Below are 23,631 nucleotides of genomic sequence, written 5' to 3'. Positions count from 1 at the left end.
ATCATACATTCAGGAAACAATAAAGAGAACCTTTTTTGTTTGCTGACAGACATTTGCAGGGAAAACTTTATAGTTTCAGTTCAAAGAAAGGCAGGTTCTCTCTCTCAGCTTTCTTCCTGGAGTATGATAGCACTTCTCTTGAAGAATGGTTGGGTAAAGTCATTTCCCCCATGAGCATTTTAATGAAAGTGCAGTTTAGTGTTTATGACGTCTACAGGAGGGTAGCTGATTTACACTCATTTGGAAGCTGACCATAATCAAATTGAAAAAGGTATTAAATGCATTTTGAAGCTTGAGCTCCAAGTGTAAAAGAAAATATTGCCAAACTGCCATTGACACACATGTTCCAAATTGCCTCTTGATCATGTATTATTATTTTTATTTTATTTTAACAGAGTGTCATGTATTTCAAGATAGTTGCTTTGGACTTCAGGTTTGCTATAGCAGAAGGAAAATTTTACAGGACCCTGTAAAACTTAAATATTTGGGTAATTACTTCCTTCGATGTATACTTTATATGGATTATAATCTACACATCAGTTTTGAGCATTGCAATGTATTTGGGATATATTTAGACCACAACATTCAAAATTATCAGGCAGTGTGCCCAGAAGCTAGGAGCTACAGGTCTAAGACATCTGGAGGGCATGATCTTAGAGAAGGCTGATATACGGTTTGAGAATAAATCAATCAAACAGCCAGTCAAGGCCAGTTTATTACTGTATTTCATTTTGCAAAACTTACTCATCTTCTTCCAAATACTTAAACTATCTCTGGGGACAGAAATATATGATCTGACACAAATTTTTATGCAGCAGATACATAAAAAGTTAGGCTTTCAATGGTTTAACAAGGTTGATAAAGAAAAGATATTTATTGCATTTGAAAAGGAAATTAATGCTTGCAAATAACAGTCAGTTTGACATTTGATAAGGCTAAAGTCTTTAGGGAAGAATTGCTAATGTAGAGTGATATTTATAAATTTTCCTACATACAATATAGAGAAAAGGCTAGTCAAGAGGAATTGTATCAATAGCAACTACTTCCATAGGGAAGTTAATTATGGATATGTGCTACATCACAGACTGAATCTGGTAGAAAACCCATAAGGAATCTTGGAAATTTGGGGTAATCTAGAAACATGGAATAATGATTTATACACATCTTCTGCAAATTATAATTTCCAACATCCTTTGGGAAAAGGTATGATTCTAAAACTGATTAATAGAATCTAGCATAGATTTGCAGGGTAGCATTACCATGAGTTAAAAACAGGACATGACCAGAGATAGTATAATGAAGAAGAAAATGCCTATTTGTTTTAAATTGATGTAATATATCTAGTTGTGAGTTCTAAGACTTGAACTTATATTTGGATCACTATGTATTTCTAATCAAATTAATTAACATTGTTGGTACAGGTAGTATTAATGTATGGGTATTAGATGGAATGTTGGGAGCATGTAGGAAAGTTCATGTGTTTAACGTCCTTGTATAGTTCCAGATGGCCTATGTAAATGTAGTCCCCTTTCGATTTTTAAGTACTTAAGTAAGGAAAATCAAAATAATGGAACAATTAGACAGACTTATCTAATACTTTAGTAAAAAATTGTACAGCCACATACAATGAAAGGAAATACATTTGTTACAGCAGGGGTGTCAAATTTGATTTCATTGAGAGCCACATCAGGGTTGTGTTTGATTTCAGCAGGGGGAGGGGGCTGGTTTGGTGTGGCTAGGGTGGGCATGGCCAGCTTGATATCACTTGTGTCAATGGGAGCTGCTCTGTTTTCAGCTCGACAACCTCCTGCAACCCTCTGCCAGTGAAAATGGAGCTTCATTTTTATTGGCAGACATCTCAGGCCGGCTGCTATTTACAAGGCAGCCCCATGGGCCAGTTCTAAGCACCCCACAGGCCAGATGCAGCCCGTGGCCTTGAGTTTGACACCAGCATTCCAAACAAGAAGAAAGGCAGCTTTATTAAATTTACAACTCTTTGAGATATATAGTGATATGTTTTGGTTATGCCAAATATGTCTAGATGAAGTGATAAAATGCAAATAATTAGGGTAAATGCTATAATATCATGCACTTTTTCAATTTATATTTCACTATTGTATCAATTTTTTTATTAGGCATGCCACACTAGTACAAATAACTGAAAATATAGGTTTCTGAGACATTCTCAATCATCATTTGCCCATCAATCTGAGCCTAGCATACAGTACATTATACAGAAAAAGTTGACAGGGCCTGATAAAAGCTGCTTGGAGTTTCAGCCATACTTAGCTTTCTCTGTAGCCAGAGCCAGCCTGCGGATGTTTGCTATGCAACCAGCTGCAGCTTCCTGAAGAGTTTCATCCGTAGAGCCTGCCATCCCCAGCAGAAGCTTGTTAAAAATAAAAGTGCAGGGGAAAAAAATAAAATGAGAAAGGGTTCCAAACCAAAAACATTACACTAAAAATAAATTATTTTAAAATAACACGCCTGCAGAAATCCATCCAATAATGAATGAAAATAGCCATGCGTTCAACATTCTGGAATCAGCTGCTCAAAGCTGGATTCTCAATAGCCTCTTTAGAGAAAATACAGTAGCCAAAAGGATGTTTTAAAAAGAACGGAATAGAATGTATTTAAGATAAGCATATCAGGAAAAAAATTCAGACCAATCATATTATGTACAAAGTCATAATAAAAATATTACATTAGTATTATGGTGGCAAATGTTCAGGATTGGCATTTAAACAACATCATTTTGAATGTTGGCCTTTCAACAAAGTTCCAAGTTTTCCCACTTCCAATGGAAACATTCTGAAGAGTTTAGATGCTCCTGTATGTTAATGGCTCTATTTAAAAAACCATTGCTCTTAGCAATAGAACTTTAATTTTGTTTTTGTTGGAACATTGGCCAATAGATTTATGTCATGCATGGGGAGTAAATAATCCCCAAAATTCAAATACAATCTGATCATTCAAAACCTAAGTCTATTCTAGACAGTGTACAGAGATTACTAACTCTGTTCAAACTCTAAACAATCTGTCAGGACTAGGAATCTTCCTTTTCTGATGAGCTTTAAAAAAATGATAGAAGCAAAAAAACTAATCATCTTATTTGTTTTGTCTTTTTTTCTGAAAGAAGATGGTGGCATTTATTAGTCTGTTCCAGGTACATAAGAAAAAAAAAAAAGCCCAAACCAGCAAAAGATTGGAAAATAGAAGGAAATATTCATCGAGGGAAATATGGAGGTAAATGCAAAATAAAATAATATTTTAAATTTATCTTATAGTCTGATCTGAACAGTTCCTTTTTTTTTTCTTATTTTGTTTTATCATTTAGCATATGCATTTCTTCCTGGAAGATTATGAGTTAAGGCCTGCAGGAGTGAGAATATTTTCTCCTATTTTCTTCAAATGTCAGCCGAGTTCTAAATTTTTTAAAAATAACCCTTTGTATTCAATTGGAAATTTAGCTTCCACCTTTTTAGTGTATCCGAAAATAACTCCATAATTCTGCCACCATCTTGACTTTTTTGACTATCTAAGCCTATGAATCCAGCCACTCTGCTAGCTATAAAATGACAAGAAAACAGAATAAGTTTCTACTCTTTTGTTCCTGAATTAATGTACATGAAAAAAAATTTCTCAGTAAAAAAGTACCAGCCCAGCTACAAAACAAGCTCTCCATAGGAGTGGGTGAGAGTACAAGAATAAGGATTAAGGGGGACTTCCCTTAAGTCAGCCATTTATTATAATCTAGTGCATGCACTGCAACCGTCTGCCATATTCATAACCCAATATAAACATTTCATGGAAAGCAGTGCAGTCAATTCAGATATGTGTCCTAAATTTTTATTATGGCAACCGCAGGATTTAAAGCATGTAGCCTTAATTAAAAATTATTTTCTGTAGCATTTAGTGTTCTAAATATAAGCAACATTGAACTCAGCCACAAAAACATGTTACCATTCAATTCCTATGCGTATTTTAATACTGCTGCATTATGTAACTTTATGAGCAACTACATATAAAAGCAGAAAGTTAACACAAATATAAATACTAATCACTACCATTCATTATTAGTCTTACAACAGTTGGGAGAAAGAAAATCTAACTGCACACATCTGAGATATGCTTATGAAGATCAATTTTATATTTTAGGAAATATTTGTGTAGAATGTAAGCATCTTGCCAGTCACCTCTCATTCTCTGATCTCTAGATGTCACCTGTAACACCTTCAAGGTTTTGCTTCACCTCCATTTGTTTAGTTTGTACATGTTTATCACAGAATTAGTACAGATAATCCTCAACTTACAACAACTGAACCCAAAATTTCAATTGCTAAGCAAGGCAGTGCAGTGAGTTTTGCTCCATTTTACAATGGTTTTTTTGCTATAGTTGTTCAGCAATCATTGCAATTATTAAGTGAATCATGCTGTTGATTCACTTAATGGGGCATTGACTTTGCCTGTTGGAAGTCAGTTGGCTGGAATGGTCACAAATGCATCACATGACTCTAGTACTTGCCAAGCATCCACATTTTGATCACATGGTCATGGGATCCTTGAAAGTATGAAAAAAACAGTCACAAGACTTTTTTTTCAGTGCCATTGTAACTAAACAAATGGTTGTAAGTTGAGGACTATCTGTATTACATGTGTTACAAATGTCTGTAATGCAGCTCACAGAATCACAGGAATTTGAGAGGCAAAGTTTTCAGGACAAATTATTGTTTGTCCTGAGTCAGCTGAATTAATTTGAATTAGAAAAAGTAGGTATTGCTCTAACCCCAAATATCACCAGCAGACTTCATTCAAGGGCAAATAGCAGCATTAGTGCAAGGAAGTAAGATATTATGGTAGCAATAGAATTACAAAACTCAGATGCGTCAAAGCATCAAACCAAGTGATTAAAAATGTTTATATGAGCCTGAAACAACACCAAGCACTTAATAACAATTGATGGATGTCAGGAATTGATCAGCCAACTCTGTCTCCAGCTGATGGATAAATTATTCCTTTCTATACTGATAAAGAAAGCTCAAAAACTCTTGGATTTTCAGGCAATCCATTTACTTGTGTTTGAAAAATTCTCCCAATTGCTGATATTGAAATACTTTGAGATGTAAGATAATACAGTTTGGTTTATAGTCTATAGGTATAAGTTCCTTTGTGGATAGGTCCCTTCATTCATTATTCTTCATCTCCCTTCTTAAACTGTTCACAAAATATGTCTATTGAAAAATGATTTGGTAAATGAGGGAGAATAAAGTACTGTATACTATATACTGTATCCCTATACAGTCAATGCTCTCCTCTAAAGAAAGCAGTTTCCTTCTCCTTTACACATGCATAATCCAGCTTTTAATACATAAGATAATTGTAATAAGAACAATATGGTTGTATAGAAGTGCATACATCCTGTGGTACCTGATTCAGTTATTTGAAGCTAATCTTTGAAAGGGTTTGTGATGGGGGTTTGAGTACAGCCCTTTGCTGTACTCGCAGAAAAATAAACTTCTTGGAGGAAAAATTGAATCTCAGAATTAGCATTGATCTCACCTCTGGGTAGTATTGCCCCCAAGACTGGGTATGATACAAATTGCAAGAAGCCTACAAGAGGTGTGCTTGACTGAGGAAAACTGCCTGTTTTCAATTACAGAAAACTTTATCTTCATTAAGCTTGGGGAGGTCGTCTCATGGAAATGGCATGCAAATTGAGAATTAACTTGGCACTCCACGGCTCCCCTAAGTTCTTTATGCAGAAAAACCCCACATGTGAAGATTGAATGAACTGCATTTGGGGTACAATGTTGGTATTGCTATTGGAAATATTTAACTAGCCTACTGATTTTTCTTGTGATTATTTAAAATTGATATGCTTTTAACTGGACAGTAATTACATTAAACTAATCTGCTTGATACTTGGTGGTATTTGTACCTGAACAACCTTCAAACTCAATCTGTTTGGGAAAAATGCAACACACAAATAAATTGATTTTGACACTAATTATATGAGCCCAACTAACAGGCTCCTAATCAAGGCACAGCTGTTAATAATTTGTTGTTATTATGGAATGAACATGACTCCAAAGTTGCAAATCAGTTTTACCAAATACAGAGTTTATTGAGTTTTATCAATGACATAAATATGGTGCTTTAAGAGCCTGGCATTGCTATGCTTCTTTGATGGATAATGTAAGGAACAACTTGGTGTGGCTTTTCCCCATAAACTACTTGTGTTTTCTGAAGTCCCTTCCTCCATTCAGTTCCTGAAAGTCACCTCCTGTTTTTATTTTCTGCCACAATCTGAAGTTCTGATGAGTTTTTAAGTGCAGCATATTGCATCATGAAGCAATTTCCCTATGAATCCAGCAGATGAGTTAAAGGCAGAAATATAATCATATGTCTGACTTAAAACCAAAGTTATGTGTGCACATAGTAACTACAATGATTTACCTAAAGTTCATCATGAAACATCATCAGGAAAATACTATTTATGATTATAGACTGTATATTCATAGATCTTTTGTTTTCTGAATATCATAATAATCATAATAAATTTCAAAGATAACTTGAAATAATACTCTTTTCAGTGTTTGGGGACTTGATAATAAAACCATTCTATATATATTGTGATGCCAATAAAAGAAAATATGTGTAGTTCTTATGATATTCTTATCATATTCTTGTGATCAAAAGCATTGTTATTTCTTTTCCCCTAAAATCATGTTATTTAGTAGCATTAAAGGATTTTTTAAAAAATCAGACAAGTCTCTAAGGAGATTTTCAATCATCCAGGCTGAATTTATAATTTATTAGTCAGCTAATAAATTCTTATAAAAATGCCAACCTCTAGTTGGTGTGAAGCTTTTTCAAGATAACATGTCTTATTTATATCTGCTACAGTTTTTATAGATCTATACACATTACACAGATTATACATTAACTCATTTTAAAAGAGAGCAGGAAATGTATTTGGTTACTACTACCATAACTTTATATGCAAAATGTTAGAGCCAATCTATAAATCCTAATGTTAAAAAAAAAATTAGAAACAAAATTTCCACTTATGGTTGAATAAACACTGAGAGGAAATGGGAAAATAAATTCATTTTGCAAAATATAGAAAAACAGAGTTGGAAGGGACTTTGAAGGCCTTCTAGTCTAACCCCCTGTTCAAGCAAGAGACCTTATACTATTCTGGACAAATGGCTATCCAATTTCTTCTAATTAGTCTCTTTTGTTAAATTTGCTAAAATAATGAATAAATGCAATTGTAGGGAGGGGGGAGATTGAGATGAGATTTGCTCTAAAGAAGCCCTTATTTCAAAGGAATTATGTCCGCCTATTGTGCAATGAGCTTGGATCCAAGATATTAGGAACTGAGAATTTTACAAACTGGAAATACCTGTTAAATCACAACTGTTAAATCACCTTCTTGTTACTTTTCATATTATATGCATACTAAAATGCATTCATTTAAAAATAATAATTGATTTAATACAGTTTAAAAATTGTTTGTTCTGATTTGATAGGCAAATATTGGACCTAGAGAGGAAGCACAGATAATCTTGGAGACTATAGATTTTACATTCACAATGTCTCAGGTTTAGTCCCTTGGAATCTCTGGTTTGTATGACAAGCTTTTTTTCTGGAAACTACCAATCAGAGCTAACTTAGCTACCTAAATAAATACTATGTTCTCATCAAAGAATTTATAAATATAAAGCTTCATAAATATATAATGATCACATATATTGCCTAAAATAGATACAATTGAGGCTTATTATTCTTAAGTGATGCTAGAAATTACTGTATTAATTTTTCTTTTTCAATTCAATGATTGCTTGTTTCTCAAAGACGTTGAATTCCTTGACTCTCTAATTAGGAAGGAAATGGACTTTTTAGCTGTATTCCAAACATAAAAAAGCCTGTCTTGAATAAAAACATGTGGTCAAAATCCATCCAAAGAAGTATCAATCTAGATTGAGTCTGTGCTTGTTTTCACCAACCAAAGCTTGAAACTATATGTTATAGTTTCAAGTATATGTGTTATTTTACACATATAATTTGTTCCTTAAAAGCTTCTGTTTCAGTTAAATGATAAATAATACATGTAGCATAATCCAAAACTAAATAGGATTAGAACTGAGTTACCATTTAATTGCTAGTTAACTCCATTCTTTTTCTTCTCGATTAATAAAAGGATAACATAATATTTGGAATATATATTGTATATTGTTGAAAGAACTTGGCCTTCAAATATCATGGTCAAAAGTGAACAGATTCCAGTTGAAAATGGACACGGGGGAAATCCCATGTAGGCTGGAACATAACTTTTGGCATATAATCTAAGGAACCGTTAAACCAAAATGCTGTTAATTCTTCACTCTATAATAAGCAGGAAATGGCTGGTTGCCTTCTGTTTTTTTCTTTCTTAAGCGCTACGAAATGTTCACTAATATTGCTAATGGGGTAAAAGTGAATTAAGGTTCATTTTTAAAACTTGAGATTCAGGGATTTTGAAGTCTATGAAAAAATATAATTTGTGTTCAAGCTGGACAATGACTTGTCTCTTATTACTTTTATTATTCTGGTGCCCTATAGCAATGCATAATAAAATATGCGACTGGGTAAAATATTAAAATAACAAATTTTAAAAGAAAACTACCAATAAAAATCTGCATTAAAATGTGTTGTGTACAATATGTGGTGACAAAGTGATTTAATCAATAGCTCAGTTAACACTAGGATGTTATAATCTTGACTGTAGCAGTGACGAATGTATTATTGGAAGACTGAATGGGCAGACTGAGGATAGATCATATTGAAGATCTATCTCCATGGTAAATAAAATTCAACATTGATTTGATGGCGCATAATCAACAACCATGTATCTGACCTTGCAATATCTGTAAACAAAGTTATGACACTAGAAAATCCTGATACTAAAACAAAGGGAAATGTATGAAAAGGGAAATGTATACATTAAAATGAAGGCAATATTGACAAGTAAAAGAAAGACAAATTCCGGTATTTTGAAGATTTCCAACTTTAAGGGATCACAAATATTATGAGAAAATTCTGCCATCTGTAGACTAGTTCTGAAAGGAAGCATTGCAATATCCATCTTGTGGCCTTATTCAGCCCTAAATTGCCCTACCAGCTGCTACATTTCAACACTCATACAAGACTGAAGATTTTTAAAGATGTTACATGACCGAAAGACTGCAAATAAATGTACATCCATCATTTGCTCGGACTTGCCAAACAACAAGCCGGCAAAGAAGCAACAAGGAATGAAATGCATTCCTTCCTTTCTTCTGCATCTACAAAGACATGAAGAATTTTCCTAAAAAACAAAACCTCTTCCTTCGCCAGTTTCCTTTGTATAAAAGTAAATGTCTAACAGCTGCTTTCGGTACATAAAAACAAACAAACAAACAGTTGAAATGTGTAAAAACATCCTATAATATGAAGAACTATCAAATAAATGATAAAATCTAGCGTCTGTAGGAATCTTACCAAGAACACAGCAAACTATTTTGAAAGAAGATATTGACAAGTGTGTTCTGATGGTTAATTACTACAGCCAGCGGCCAGAGCTTTAATTCAATACATACAATATTCAGCTAATTGGTAAAATTAAACTTGCTGTTTTCAGGCAGAAATGTATCATATTTTTAATGATTGCCAAAAAGGCTAGTCAAGAAGTCTGAAATACATTATTATTGTTTTTTCTTATGTTCAGCTTCTGTGAATGCTCTTTTTTTCCCTCAAGGAAACTATTTTTGCTCAGCTCATTGCCAAAAATAATTACCTGGCACCTTGCCTCAGTGTGCTTAGTCTGCTATCTGCCAGTGAAAAGAAATTCATTTTATTAGCTGTACAATTATATTTTAAGGTAGCACTATTTACAAATAGTATTCTTTGGGGAGTTTTGCTTTTCACCTATCTCAGGTTAATCGAGATAGGCATGCCAATTGCATAGTGGGTTTTCTTATAGCTAACATTCCTCTTTGCTCCTAAAAAGCTACATATGTGGACCGGGGGATTTTCTGTGGCTGTATGGAAAATCAGTGACTCCTCTATGGATGTGTAGAAATGTTTTCCAGTTGTGCACTGGGATCTCTGGATCCTAGCCTGACTTTTCTACAAAGTCTCCTGAACTGGAATTTGTTTTTAGACAATTGCAAGAAGCTGCTCAATGTATTTTCTGTGGTTTAGATAAAAGTGCCAAGTTGGAAAAAAGGACATTCCCTGCATTCTCTAAAGCAAGATAAATACAGAAGAGAAACCTAGATGAAAGATGGAACTGTTACCTATGGCTCATGCCAGATTTTTTGGTTTTTTGGCAAATTCTGTTAAAGTTGGAAAAGTCAAAGAGCTGCAACCTTTTCCATTAAAATTCGGAGTATATGTTGGAGTTTAGCATACCTTGTTTATACATTTTGAACCTTCAAAACTATCTATTTAAAAATTCTTTAATGATTCCTTCTGCATAAATTGGCTGCAGCTCCACTTATTTGAAATGGCTCATTTATCACTAAAAGAGCTGTAGGGCACAGCTTCTGTTGAACTGCTCCAACAAACCTAAAGCTTAATGGGACAGGCTTCTTTTTAGAAGACTAAAAGATATTCAGAACATGCCAAGTAGAGAATGCCAACATACAGGTTTCCCCAAATGTTCCTAAATTAAAAAGTTACCAAAGAGGAGACTATCAATAATAATAAAATCATCAAAATTATTGTCCTTTACTAGGGATTAGACTGGAAATAATGTGTCTCATATATGCTCTTATTGCCGTTTACTTGAAACCTGTCCTCTAAACCCTGCTCCAAAAGGAAAGTTGTTTAAAGATTATACTTAATGCAAATGTTCTCTCCATTGAATTACATCCGAAATGGCCTATCTGCCTATGTAAATCAGCTTTGAGTTATACTTTATTAATTTATTGATTAGAATAGTTTATATGGCCACCCATATTATACAAAATAATCTTAGGCAGCTAACAAACAGCTAAACAAATAATAAAATACATAAAATTATACACTGATCAAAAAAATAAAGGGAACACTTAAACAACACAATGTAACTCCAAGTCAATCACACTTCTGTAAAATCAAACTGTCCACTTAGGTAGCAACACCGATTGACAATCAATTTCACATGCTGTTGTGCAAATGGAATAGACAACAGGTAGAAAGCATAGGCAGTTAGCAAGACATCCCCAATAAAGGAGTGGTTCTGCAGGTGGTGACCACAGACCATTTCTCAGTTCCTATGCTTTCTGGCTGATGGTTTGGTCACTTTTGAATGCTGGCGGTGCTTTCACTCTAGTGGTAGCATGAGACGGTGTCTACAACCCACACAAGTGGCTCAGGTAGTGCAGCTCATCCAGGATGGCACATCAATGTGAGCTGTGGCAAGAAGGTTTGCTGTGTCTGTCAGCGTGTCATGTCCAGAGCATGGAGGCGCTACCAGGAGACAGGCCAGTACATCAGGAGATGTGGAGGAGGCTGTAGGAGGGCAACAACCCAGCATCAGGACCACTACCTCCGCCTTTGTGCAAGGAGGGCCACTGCCAGAGGAGGAGCACTGCCAGAGTCCTGCAAAATGACCTCCAGCGGGCCACAAATGTTCATGTGGCTGCTCTAACAGTCAGAAACAGACTCCATGAAGGTGGTATGAGGGCCCGATGTCCACAGGTGGGGGTTGTGCTTACAGCCCAACACTGTGCAGGACGTTTGGCATTTGCCAGAGAACACCAAGATTGGCAAATTCGCCACTGGCGCCCTGTACTCTTCACAGATGAAAGCAGGTTCACACTGAGCACATATGACAGATGTGACAGGGTCTGGAGATGCCATGGAGAACGTTCTGCTGTCTGCAACATCCTCCAGCATGACCGGTTTGGCAGTGGGTCAGAAATGGTGTGGAGTGGCATTTCTTTAGGGGGCCACACAGCCCTCCATGTGCTTGCCAGAGGTAGCCTGACTGCCATTAGGTACCGAGATGAGATCCTCAGACCCCTTGTGAGACCATATGCTGGTGCAGTTGGCCCTGGGTTCCTCCTAATGCAAGACAATGCTAGACCTCATGTGGCTGGAGTGTGTCAGCAGTTCCTGAAAGACAAAGGCATTGATGCTATGGACTGGCTCGCCCGTTCTCTAGACCTGAATCCAATTGAGCACATCTAGGACATCATGTCTCACTCCATCCACCAATGCCATGTTGCACCACAGACTGTCCAGTTGTTGGGGGATGCTTTAGTCCAGGTGTGGGAGGAGATTCCTCAGGAGACCATCCGCCACCTCACCAGGAGCATGCCCAGGCGTTGTAGGGAGGTCTACAGGCACATGGAGGCCACACATGCCTCATTTTGACTTGTTTTCAGGACATTACATCAAAGTTGGATCAGCCTGTAGTGTTTTTTTCCACTTTAATTTTGAGTGTAACTCCAAATCCAGACCTCCATGGGTTGCTAAATTTGATTTCCATTGATAATTTTTGTGTGATTTTGTTGTCAGCACATTCAACTATGTAATGAACAAAGTATTTAATAAAAACATTTCATTCATTCAGATCTAGGATGTCTTATTTTTGTGTTCCCTTTATTTTTTTGAACAGTGTATATATGTATGTATATATATGTGTGTGTGTGTGTATGTATGTATGTATGTGTATATATACAGTATTTTATATATATATCTTAACAGACCATCAATGGCAAAAATGACTGGAGGGAAAAGCCAAGTCTTAAAAGCTTTCTAGAAGAAAATAAAAACAACACGTCTGCAAGTTATACACACATTTACATCCACATCCAATCCACACACACACCTTCCCCTCTCTCTTACACACACATATGGTAGAGGCAAGCTTGGCAAATACTCACCTCATCACTCTTATCAAGACTGAATAAAGAGGACCTGGAGTAAGTCCAGCCTTCTAATATAGAAGAATCTCTTGTAAAACAGTGTCCAGGTATGTTATCATTAAAAAAAAAAATAATGCTGTGTACTAAATGTACTTGTCATTTTGTCAGGGAAATATTTGTGATAGCCACAAACAAAACCTGACTGAAACAATCACAGCAACACAAGTTTCATGGAATATTTGGCATGTCTGTTATACATATGAATTTTTATTATAATAGCAAAGAGAAGAGGAAAGAAGAAAAATGTTGCAAGGAAAAATAAAAAATAAAGAGCAAATAAAAAAGGGGCGGCACATTATGCAACAAGGTCACATAGTGGGTTAGGGACTTCTGTCCTCACTGTGAGTTGTGTTCGGGGGGAGTGCATGAAGGGGCCCAGCCAATCTCATTGTACACATGTAGTATTCTGACAATAAAAGTAATAATAATAGAAATAAAAATAAAGAGAAAAGAAATATACAAAGAAGTGACTTCCAACTTTCATTCCAAATAGTATAAACAATGTGACTCCTTACCCCCCACCACATTACAAACAATTATCCCTTCAGAACCATAAGATTGAAAACTATTCACTGAGTGAATTTATCTTCAATTTTGAACAAAAGAAAAAGTAATTATAAGCTTAAGAATTTAAAGAATCTGGAATAAATAGCAAAGGAGTAAATAAAATTTTGATTTTAAAAAGTTATAAATGAACTAAGAATCCAGATAAATTTGGAATATTGAAACAATAAGATTTTGGAATTAATTATAAAGAACACACAGCTTAAAGTAGGAAATCTGTTTAGGTTTTTGGAAGGTACAGCAGAGATAAGCAATTTCATGATTTGAAAACTGGATATTATTGAGGATTAAAGATCTTAAATAAAGAAAAAAGACACAAGTCTATAAAATCCATGTTTACAATAGATTTTTACAATGAAATATTTTTACAATGAAAGTGCTGAAAGAGATTTTGGAACAATGCAGTCAGAAATTAGTAGCCACAATATTAACAATGTCAATCGTGTTATTTGCTTCAATAGATAGGTTATACTGTAGATGTTATTAGAAATGAGAAATGTAGAACACATTTTATCTGACAAGATAAAGATGATATCAAAAGTAGATTTACAACTGACAGCTCAATGATTTGAAAAAGTAAGATTCAATGGATCTATTTGTACTGGTCTTTGACCGTAATAAACACTTGACTGATTGACTGACTGACACTGGATCTACAAAAGAAATTGGCTGAAGTTTTAAAAGGGGAATACAAATGATAAGCCAAAGGAGTATCCTAGACAATTTTCCTATTATATTTACAAAGAATCTTGTTAAAGCATTGAAGAACACTATGCAATAGGACAAAGAAGAAATGAAAAGAAATCAAATTCTACCACAATATTGGAATGAACTAAAAATTAAGTCTGTTAGAAGTACAGCTGGTCTTCAACACACAACCATTCATATAATGATTGTTAAAAGAACTGAAAAAAGTTCTTTACTTATGACCTTCATAGCATTCCTGTAGTCACGTGGTCAAAATTCATGTACTTGGTAACTGGTATGTATTTATGATGGTTACAATTTGCTGGGATCATGTGATTGATATTTATTCCCTTTCCAGGGGGTTCTGGACAAGCAAAATTAATGCAAGGCTGTATTTGTTTAATGATTGCATGACTCACTTAACAATTGTGGTGATTCACTTAATGACAGCAACAAAAAAGATTGTAAAATTGAGCATATGCTGTCCTGTGCTTTCCTTGTGAGAAGCAGCTATCCAGAACACATATGGATAAACTTCCATTCTCTCCTTATCAGTAATGCTTCCAAGGAACAAATCTATTCACTGGTTTCTTGATCTTTCCTGAGTTTGTTGGCTCTTTTTTTCAGAATCATCTTCAATTTACCATACATACCTTGGAAACCTGATCTTCAGAGCTAATCTTGAATACTGAGAACAATATTCAATAGACATGAATACTGAACTGGTTTAATTAAACATGTGGTCAATGACCAGATTTGGTCAGTGACCATCAATCTGTTTTAATGAATGTGGAGCAGTGGGTTGCATTAGAAAGCTTTTTCTGCTCATGGAAGGTCATGACATGGTCACAGTGGTTTTATCTGCTAGGCAGATGTAAACCGTTTAGTAGTCACAAGGCATGATCCTCAACAACTGCTAAACTAATCATTATCTATAATAAATCTAGAATAATACAGACAGCAACATTGTAGTCATGGTATGAGATTTTTTTTAAAAAAGGAAATGGGTAGACAAAGGATGAAAAGCTAGGAGTATTATTCAAGACATCCCACTGTTTAAAGGAAGCACTAATAAAATACCAAGAAGTTGCCAAAAATATCTTGTTGCAATACTTTGTACTTCTTTCCACCAAATTATACTTGTGCAACAGCTCCCCCCAAAAGCATAAGCAATGATAGAGTTCTATCTTGTAAAAATAAGACAAAATTTGCCTTCTGTCCTCATTACAATGAATGCTTAATGGGAGACTGTGAGAAAAATCCTAGGATGTGTTATACATTTGAACAAAAATATATGACAACATAGAAGGCAAAAATTCTCTGAAATTTAGCTTAATTTGTGATTACTGTACCCAAACATATACATATAATGTTCTCAGAAATGTATAAAGGATTTGCTGTTGCTTTCTCTGATTTCTTGATTTTCTAATCTAGGCTACAATCCTAGGATTTTTCTCATAGTCTCCTCATCTAAGTATTAACCAAAAATTACCCTGGTTATTTTTTTAAGATAAGCCAAAGTCACTTGTTACTGCCATCTACTGAATCCTGAATTAAAAAGAGGTCTGCATAAGGCATGATTATTCTGTGTATAATTTGTATTCCTATAGTTTTATTGCTCTATCAGTTCTTTCAGCCAACTATCCATGTGTTTCACAGCCTGATGATAAATCACTGCTACTTATCAATATCGTTAGTATGTAAAACAGCAGCACCACTATCTGTCCATTATTATGCAATGCTCATAGCTACTGGTATGTTTTATTGCAAAAAAGGCTCCCAAGTTATATGTGGCATCCAACTATAACTTTTTAAAGCAAACAAAAGAAGGCACAAAGTATTCAAATTAAATAGAGAATGTTACCTACATAAATAGGTCCATATTTTAGTCTATTTGAAGTAAACATGTAGGCTTGACTTGACTAATTTCTATAAATTTAAAATAAAATTATCTTATTCCATAGTGAAAAAGACTTAAGATTAGTCCACATATTAAAGATCAATTCTCCAACAATATGGGAAATTGCCATCCTATCGAATGCCAGAAACTGAGATTTTCAGATTTTAAAAAGTTTCAAAAATACATGTAGCATTACTTGTAAATTATTTATAAAATCCATTTTTTCTTATTGAGAGTAAGATAAAAAGATTTATTCATTATTTTGAGTCTTACAAAGTTGAATGTTATGTAACATGATTTTAAGAGTCAATTATAAAATTCTTGTAGTAGTAATTACTTATATCTATTCAGTTGTTCAAGTGTGGTAATATTGCTGTGAGGCAAAGTAGTTTAGCTAGCTAACAACAGAATGAGAAATTTGAAGGGTCTCCTATTTTATTTTTGTTTTTTTCCTAGTTACATGCAGAGAAACTAAAAAGGTAAAAGCTAACATAAAAGGTATACTACATTAAATATAAAATGCCAAGTAGTTAGGCACAAAGAGAGCATTGTTAAATGCCTGAGATAATTGTAGCCCACAAGCAAGAATATTATGTAACTTGAATTCTACCGTAGTCATTTCTGATAGTCATTTACCTAAGTGCATTGGACCACCAAAGATGAACGAAAGAGATAGTTAGGCATATTTGGGAGGGGATGTTTTAGAATCAGTACTTGGACCTCCAGATAATACCAGTTCTTTGAACTAGTCCTAGAAGAGACTGAGAGCCAGCCACTGCAGCTTGTAAAGTTCTAGCATTTCAAAAAATATTGATTAATCTAAGCTAGTAACCTAATAGCTTTAGTTTAGCTAATTGCACTTTTCAAACTATTTTTAATAATACAATATATTAAAGAAATCCCAAGGGATTATAAGAAGAGATAAATGATGTTGAATGTCCGTCTATCTATTATCTATCTATCTCCATTATTTATTGACCTATCATCTGTATGTTTGTCTTTCTTATCTGTCTCTCTGTCTCTCTCTCTGTCTGGCTATATGCCTGCCTGCCTGCCAGCCAGCCAGCCTGTCTGTCCATCCGTCCATCCATCCATCCATCCACCTATCTATCTTACCTTTACCACTCCATTTTCATGCATGGTAATGCAATTGTTGGGATCCTCTGACAGTTGATACAGTGCTTGTGCAGTAGCTCGGTGAACTTCTGGATCACTTGATTTCAGGTAACGTACCAAAGGGGCAACAGCTTTGGTATCTCCGAAACCAATCCTGTTACTTCCCCACATGCAGCAGCGAGAAATCGCATCAGCTAAATGCCGCCTTAATTTGTCATTGTTCTAAATCAAGAGGAAAAATAAATTATAATAAAAATGCATCCCCTGATGTCTTAATGGAAGACACTTCAGCAACTATTAAAAATATGAAAGGAGGTTAAAAAGAAAAAAGATTGGTTTCTTTGTTCTCAATGCTCTGTTGGTTATTAACATCAGTTTTTTTTAAAAAAGATTAGGACCTCCGAACAATTATATTTTTATCAGAGTATGCAGATTCTGAAATAACATTTTATGTTTAACTGCAGAAGAAATATAAAATATAACATCATACAGTGTATTCCAAAATATTAGCAACAAGGTTTTACTTACTGTATTTGCTAATTTGGATAATAAAGGAACAACACCATGATCTGTTATAACAGCTAAATTCTCTTCATCTTTTGCTATGTTGGTGATTGCAGCACACACACTTGCCAAAACTTCCTTACTTTCAGATTTTAAAAGATTAACAATTAGTTCCAAACCACCAACAAACGAACGAACCATTTCACCAGCATCCTAAGTGAAAATAAGACAAATTATAAAAATTTATTTCCGTGAGTAATTTTCAAAATTATAACTAAATCTCAGCAAATAGGGATGACATAAATATCTTCTTCGTAGATGACCAGGTTTTTCTAGCATGATGGCAGAAATAATTATTTTCTACCTTCAAAAGTATGGTAGCTCTATGTACTTCATAATGACACCTCTAGGTTACGTGTGATTTGTGAGACCAGATCATTACAGCTACTGCTTTTCAAATGAACATACCATGAAAAACATACTTATCTGCCAAAATTCTAAAGTGTTGTATTTTTTTCATATTTCAGAATCATAATTTTACATCTCATATTGGTCCGAATTCTTATAAACTAAATGCTGCTTTGAAAAGGTACACTGTTTATAAACATTATATCCTTACAGATAAAAGCATACCAAAAAAGATCAGTAGTATTTTCCATTTGGAGCATCTTAGAAAGCTTAAGATGTCAAAGCCAATTTATCAACTCTAGTTGCTTTTGCCCAAAAATGTGATGGTGTGGCTGTGCAAATAAACCTGAGTTACCAAGAATCCTCTATGGACTATGGTTTCTTCTGGAGAACCTGTCCTTGTCTGATTCCACTGCCTGCCATTTTAAAGGAAACCATTCTAAAGTCCATTTACAGGGGGATAGGAAAAGGAGAAAATTCAGTATGTCTTTTCTGCATTTCATAAAAAACTGTTGAATGAGAAAATGAGCTTATAGCATACAGTAAGTAATTAATATGTGAGCCAACCATTTTGGAAAAGACTATATATACACCTGAGGAATGTAATTCTGAAGCAATATTTTGTTAGTCCAGACTGATGCCATACAAAATGAGCTCTATAATGAAAGTTAATATTGTCTACCTGTAAAGACTTCACCATTATGGAACATGAATACATATGGTTTAATTATAATGCAAACAATATAGTAAATATTTATGTACAATTATAGGGAAATATTTTATGTTTCATTAAATTTAGTATAACTGCCACAGATCAGAACAACACATATTCGTTCTCACGTCCTTAAAATTATTATTGTTGAGTAATAACAACTAGAAATGAATATACTAATCTTGTTAATTTAATGCATTTATTGTCTGTGCCAAAGCTTGCAAAAGCTAACTAATGTATCCTAAATAATGTACAATAGATTTTTTTAATGCAATGGTTCTAATAAAATCATGGAAATTAACACAAAAATATTGGCAAATGAAACATACACATACATAGATATTTATGTATAGCAACTCTGTAATATCAGACCAGATTATTTCTAACAATAGTAAGAACATAAGAAGAGATTTGGTGGTTAGTTAACACATATCAGATACTTAAAAACTTAAATGTAATGGGAGCTTTACATTTCAGTCACATGGGGACAGCAAGCAAGGAGAAGAATAAATAATTTGAAGTCAGATAAAGTATATTTATTATACATGTATTATACAATAATAAGAATCTTCTCTGATCAGAACAATTATCTCCTTCTTTCAATAGTATAGAAGTATAATTATCTGAGATGCTAAGAACCCAAAGAAAAATTAATATCCTGATCTTGAATTCCTTCATGAAAAGTTTTAGTAGCTATTTATTCACAAACAAAAATATAGTTCTGTTTTCCCCTAACTCCACTGTAGGTTTAGCACGTATGCTTTTAATAATTTTAATAGCTGAAATGTGTATTTCTTTCATAAGATTTAGTAATCAGATTACAAATTCATTACATATTCTACTTGTCAATTACAGGTGCCCACACTGTCAAGCATAGATCTTCTTACCACAAATTAGATCTTCATTCATAACTTTTTGAAGTATTGAAGATTCACAAAATTAAAGTTAATCAAAGTAACTGTTAAAATTGTTTTGTATATGCAGAATGTGATAAATGTCTTTATTGTCTTAAATAAAGGTCTTTTTAAAATATCTATCAGATTGCTATCCATTTTCTGTGCAATTAAAAGTGTCTGAATCATTTTGGAACCTATCAGTCTTTGTTTGGGATCAACATGGCAACCTTCTTTTAACAAGGCAGACTTTGTAATCCTTGAATGTTTTTTATGTTTACATTATTCACCACAGGGAATAAGTAGTATCATGACTACAAATTGACTTTCCAATATCAACATAGCTCAGAACACTTTTCACTGCAATTCTTCATAATTATTTGCTTAGATTGGCTAATATACTTCCACTCTGTCACAGCAATTACTTCTACCGTTATGGTTTGTAGCTATTGAATTAACCAGCTAATTAATCTAAATCTACTTCTGTTAAGAAGATTCTGTTGCCTCAATACTGCTCCTTAAGCACACACACACGATTAATTCTGATATATACTTTACCACTGCAAAAAAACAATCATTAGCACCATACCGGAACAACATTTGCCGTGATATACAGAAATGCTCTTTTATTGCCCATGCAGCATGCCTTGTAATTCTTCAATGCCCCAATGCAGGCAGCCAAGCTACACCTGGATCTGCTTGACTGTGATGAAAGAGGAAAGCTTCCTCATAAACACAAAGTATCATTTATTGTAACACTGGCTCTATTCCCTAGTCTGACATTAAGGAAGTAATCTTGTAAATTATTTGCCTTAATCTTAGCATCCAATAACTTCTACAAGTCAACTCTGCAACTTTCCATGTTTTCTATATAATCCTGCATTCAAAGCTCTGAGATCTATCAGTTCTGTAACACTGTGTGGGATGGTAATAAAGTCTTCCAAAGATGGTTCATTTTCAAATATGAATCAGCATATGATAATTACATAAAAATTAAAAAGAGAGACAAATTATGACAACTAGAGATTTACCAACTCCCGTGATTTCCCATGGAGTTATGCACACACTCTACATTCTTTAAAATATCAAAGAAAATTAATAGGGCAATTCTGTTACAGTTAAGTCATTTGATATAGCCCAAAAGGAAGCTGTTTTTCTTTCTTTCTGATACTGAAAAAGTATCTCTCTCTAGCATTGCTAGTAACTTCATAGAGTAGAATAGAATAGATAGATTAGGACAGTATCAGAAATGACAAAATTCAGAAGAAGCATAAATTTTATTCTCTATTTAGTCTATTTAGGAGTTGAGGGATATTGGAAAATATAAACATTATATTCCTTGCTTAGTTATCGATTCAGAGCTCTAAAAATAAAAAATATCATACATGTTCTGCTTACTACGCTCTGGATGGGTATAAAGCAGACAGAGCAACTCCACAAAGCATCCATATAAAGTCTTTTTTAGTGGTTCATCAGGCATCCTTATCAACTCACAGTTATGACAAGGTTGTTCTTAATGTCCAATCCTTTGCATATCTACATTATGGTCTAGAAAGATAATAAACTCTCATCCCCATGATGATTGAAATGGTTGCATGGTAAAGGATTCAGGCAAGAGTGAGGGAGCCTCCCCCAACCCAACAAGGGCCAATTTAGTGACCAATCAGGATTGCAGATGTGACTACCTGACATGGACTACATTTCCCAGGATACCTTAACTACATTTACCATGATGCATTCCCTTAAGGAGACAGCTCTTAATTTCTAACTAACTATCCCAAATCCCATTAACTCTAAACTGTCTGGACAGCACACTCCCCGCCTGGAATTGTAAATTCCACTAACTAAAGTAACTGTATAACTAAGATAAACAGTAAAGAGTAATAGTAACTGAATAGCAGATAACTATATAATTAAAATGAACAGTTAGCTATATAACTAAGAGAAACAGTAAACATTAATAAAGCATCAAAGAAAGCAAAGCATGCAAAGCTTGAGGTTCAAACTTCAAGTTCAGCCTTTCTCTGCAGCAGCACTAGGTCAGTGACCAATCTGTGTAGAGCGTCTTGGTGAAAGTCTGCTGGTTGCCGCTGGCAGCCATTTAGGGTGGACAGGTACTCTTGCTTCCAATGGTTCAAAGGGGTGTTGACAAGCAGTTGAACTGGATGTTGAGAAGACACTTGCCCTTGTAGAGCGTATTCGTGAATGTCTGGTGGTTGCTGGCGGCCGTTTAGGGTTTCTTACTGAAAGTCTACTGGTCGCCAGCAGCCTTTTAGGATGGACCGGCATTCTTGTTTTCGATGGTGCTAAAGGGTGTCGGAAGGCTGTCAGAATAGATGATGCGAAGGCATCTGCCTGGGTTGGGGCCTGCATCCGATCGACACCGATAATTCCTGAGATTCCCAAGCCCAGGTCTGTCTTGAAGGCAAAGGGTATGTATCTCAGGCCTCTGACTACTTCAGTGTGCACTAAGACGTCAGGGGCATCGAATCCCAGCAAAAGCAAAATCTTGGCTTCAGGATCTGGGGGGGAAGTGATGAGCCATATGCTTCAGGTGAGGTATGTTGCTAGCTACCTCTGGTGTTGCAATGTGGCTGCGGTCATCTGGTATCATGTCCCATTCCAACACGGGTGGCAGTAGGAACTGGGAACTTCCATCTAATGACTTTATACAGAGTCCAGTAGCTTCCCTCCCCACCGTGCGTCTTGGTACGGTGCACGTTGATATCATGAAGTGCACTTCTTCCTTCCTTCAAAGAGGTCAAAGAATGCAGACCTGGCTAGTGAGCAATCGCTCTGAGGATCCAGTATTACACACATCTTCACTGCTTCTTCTGGGCGTCCATCAGGGTACACTTTGGCTAAGCAGATCTGACAACAAAAGCGAGGGGCTGGTGTGTTATTGACACTCACCACTGGCTCCGATTGTGCTGTCACAGCATGCTGAGGCTCCTTGTTCAAAGGAGGGTTAGGAGTTGTCTGCTGTGGTGGTTCAGAGCCTGGATGCAGAGCAGTTGGGTGCTCATTGCTGTTGCATAGATGGCATTGCACCTTGGCTGTGCAGTCTTTGGGCGCATATTTAGATTTGCAACACTTGTAGCAGAATTGGTACTCTTTTATCAACTCTTTCCTGTGGGTCAGGGATTTCGCTGCAAAGCTCTGGCACCTGTTCAGCGTGTGTTGAGTGTTGTGCAAAGGGCAAAACTGGCCTCTCTTTGGAGTTGGAGGCTTAAATTGGTTTGCTTGTGATGAGTCCTCTCCCAAAGTCTTTATGGAGGAGGTCACAACCCCTGTGTTTTGTGTTGTCGCATGGTGATGATCTGTAGAGATGTGCAGTATACTCTGGAGAGGTGCAGAGTTTCAGTTGTGGTCTCTGTTAATTGGGTAAAATCTGCATCTGAGGCGAAGGTTTCTAAAGCTGTTGCAGGACTCATTTTGCCGGAGAACGAATTCCTGGAGAAAGGCAAAGGGTGGTTCTCTTTTGTGGTTTGCAGCCAGAAAGGCATCAGACAAAACAATCCATCGTTCTAATATTTCTTTTGGGTGTTTGGCAATGATTGCTTCTTGCATTATGAAGAGATCAAGGCAAGCCAGTCCTGGTAAGTCAGAACATTCTTTGGCTGTTCGCAGCTCCATAAGGATGTTGGAAAATTCTTCTAGTCTTCGGGTTTTGTAGTTAGCGATACACGGGAAACTGTTAAGCTGTTCTAGGAGTAAGTATTACATCAATGTGTCCTCGCCATATTTCCGGTCCAAAGCATCCCATGCTCGTTTTAGAGTGGTACCTGGGTGGTTAAGTATGCCTGTGTAAATGTGTTTCACCATGTAACTAGACTGTAGTCCTAGCCATGCCAACAGAAATTTAAGTTCTTCACTGGGAATCAGCTGTTCACGTTGAATGGTATT

At 35.4% G+C, this 23,631-nt stretch overlaps 1 protein-coding gene across 4 annotated transcripts in view; it reads right to left on the bottom strand.

Moving 5' to 3' along the window:
- Positions 1 to 472: 472 nt before the first annotated feature.
- Positions 473 to 23,631, bottom strand: part of ODAD2 (outer dynein arm docking complex subunit 2) — a 97,543-nt gene continuing 74,384 nt past the window's right edge. For 3 of the 4 annotated variants that reach the window (XM_026710019.2, XM_087916876.1, XM_087916879.1), the window contains 3 exons: positions 17,737 to 17,925; positions 17,209 to 17,430; positions 473 to 2,389 (listed from right to left, as the gene is read on the bottom strand). In XM_026710019.2, coding sequence (XP_026565804.1) covers positions 2,276 to 2,389; positions 17,209 to 17,430; positions 17,737 to 17,925 — 525 coding nt within the window. In that variant the 3' untranslated portion in view covers positions 473 to 2,275. Of the gene's footprint in view, positions 2,390 to 17,208; positions 17,431 to 17,736; positions 17,926 to 23,631 lie in introns of those variants that run through there. The other variant, XM_087916877.1, reaches the window with a different exon arrangement.

The sequence above is a fragment of the Pseudonaja textilis genome, chromosome Z, assembly GCF_049901715.1.
Source record: "Pseudonaja textilis isolate UNSWEBS1 chromosome Z, rPseTex1.2, whole genome shotgun sequence".
NCBI lineage: Eukaryota > Metazoa > Chordata > Lepidosauria > Squamata > Elapidae > Pseudonaja > Pseudonaja textilis.
This window is presented reverse-complemented; position numbering and strand designations above follow the sequence as displayed.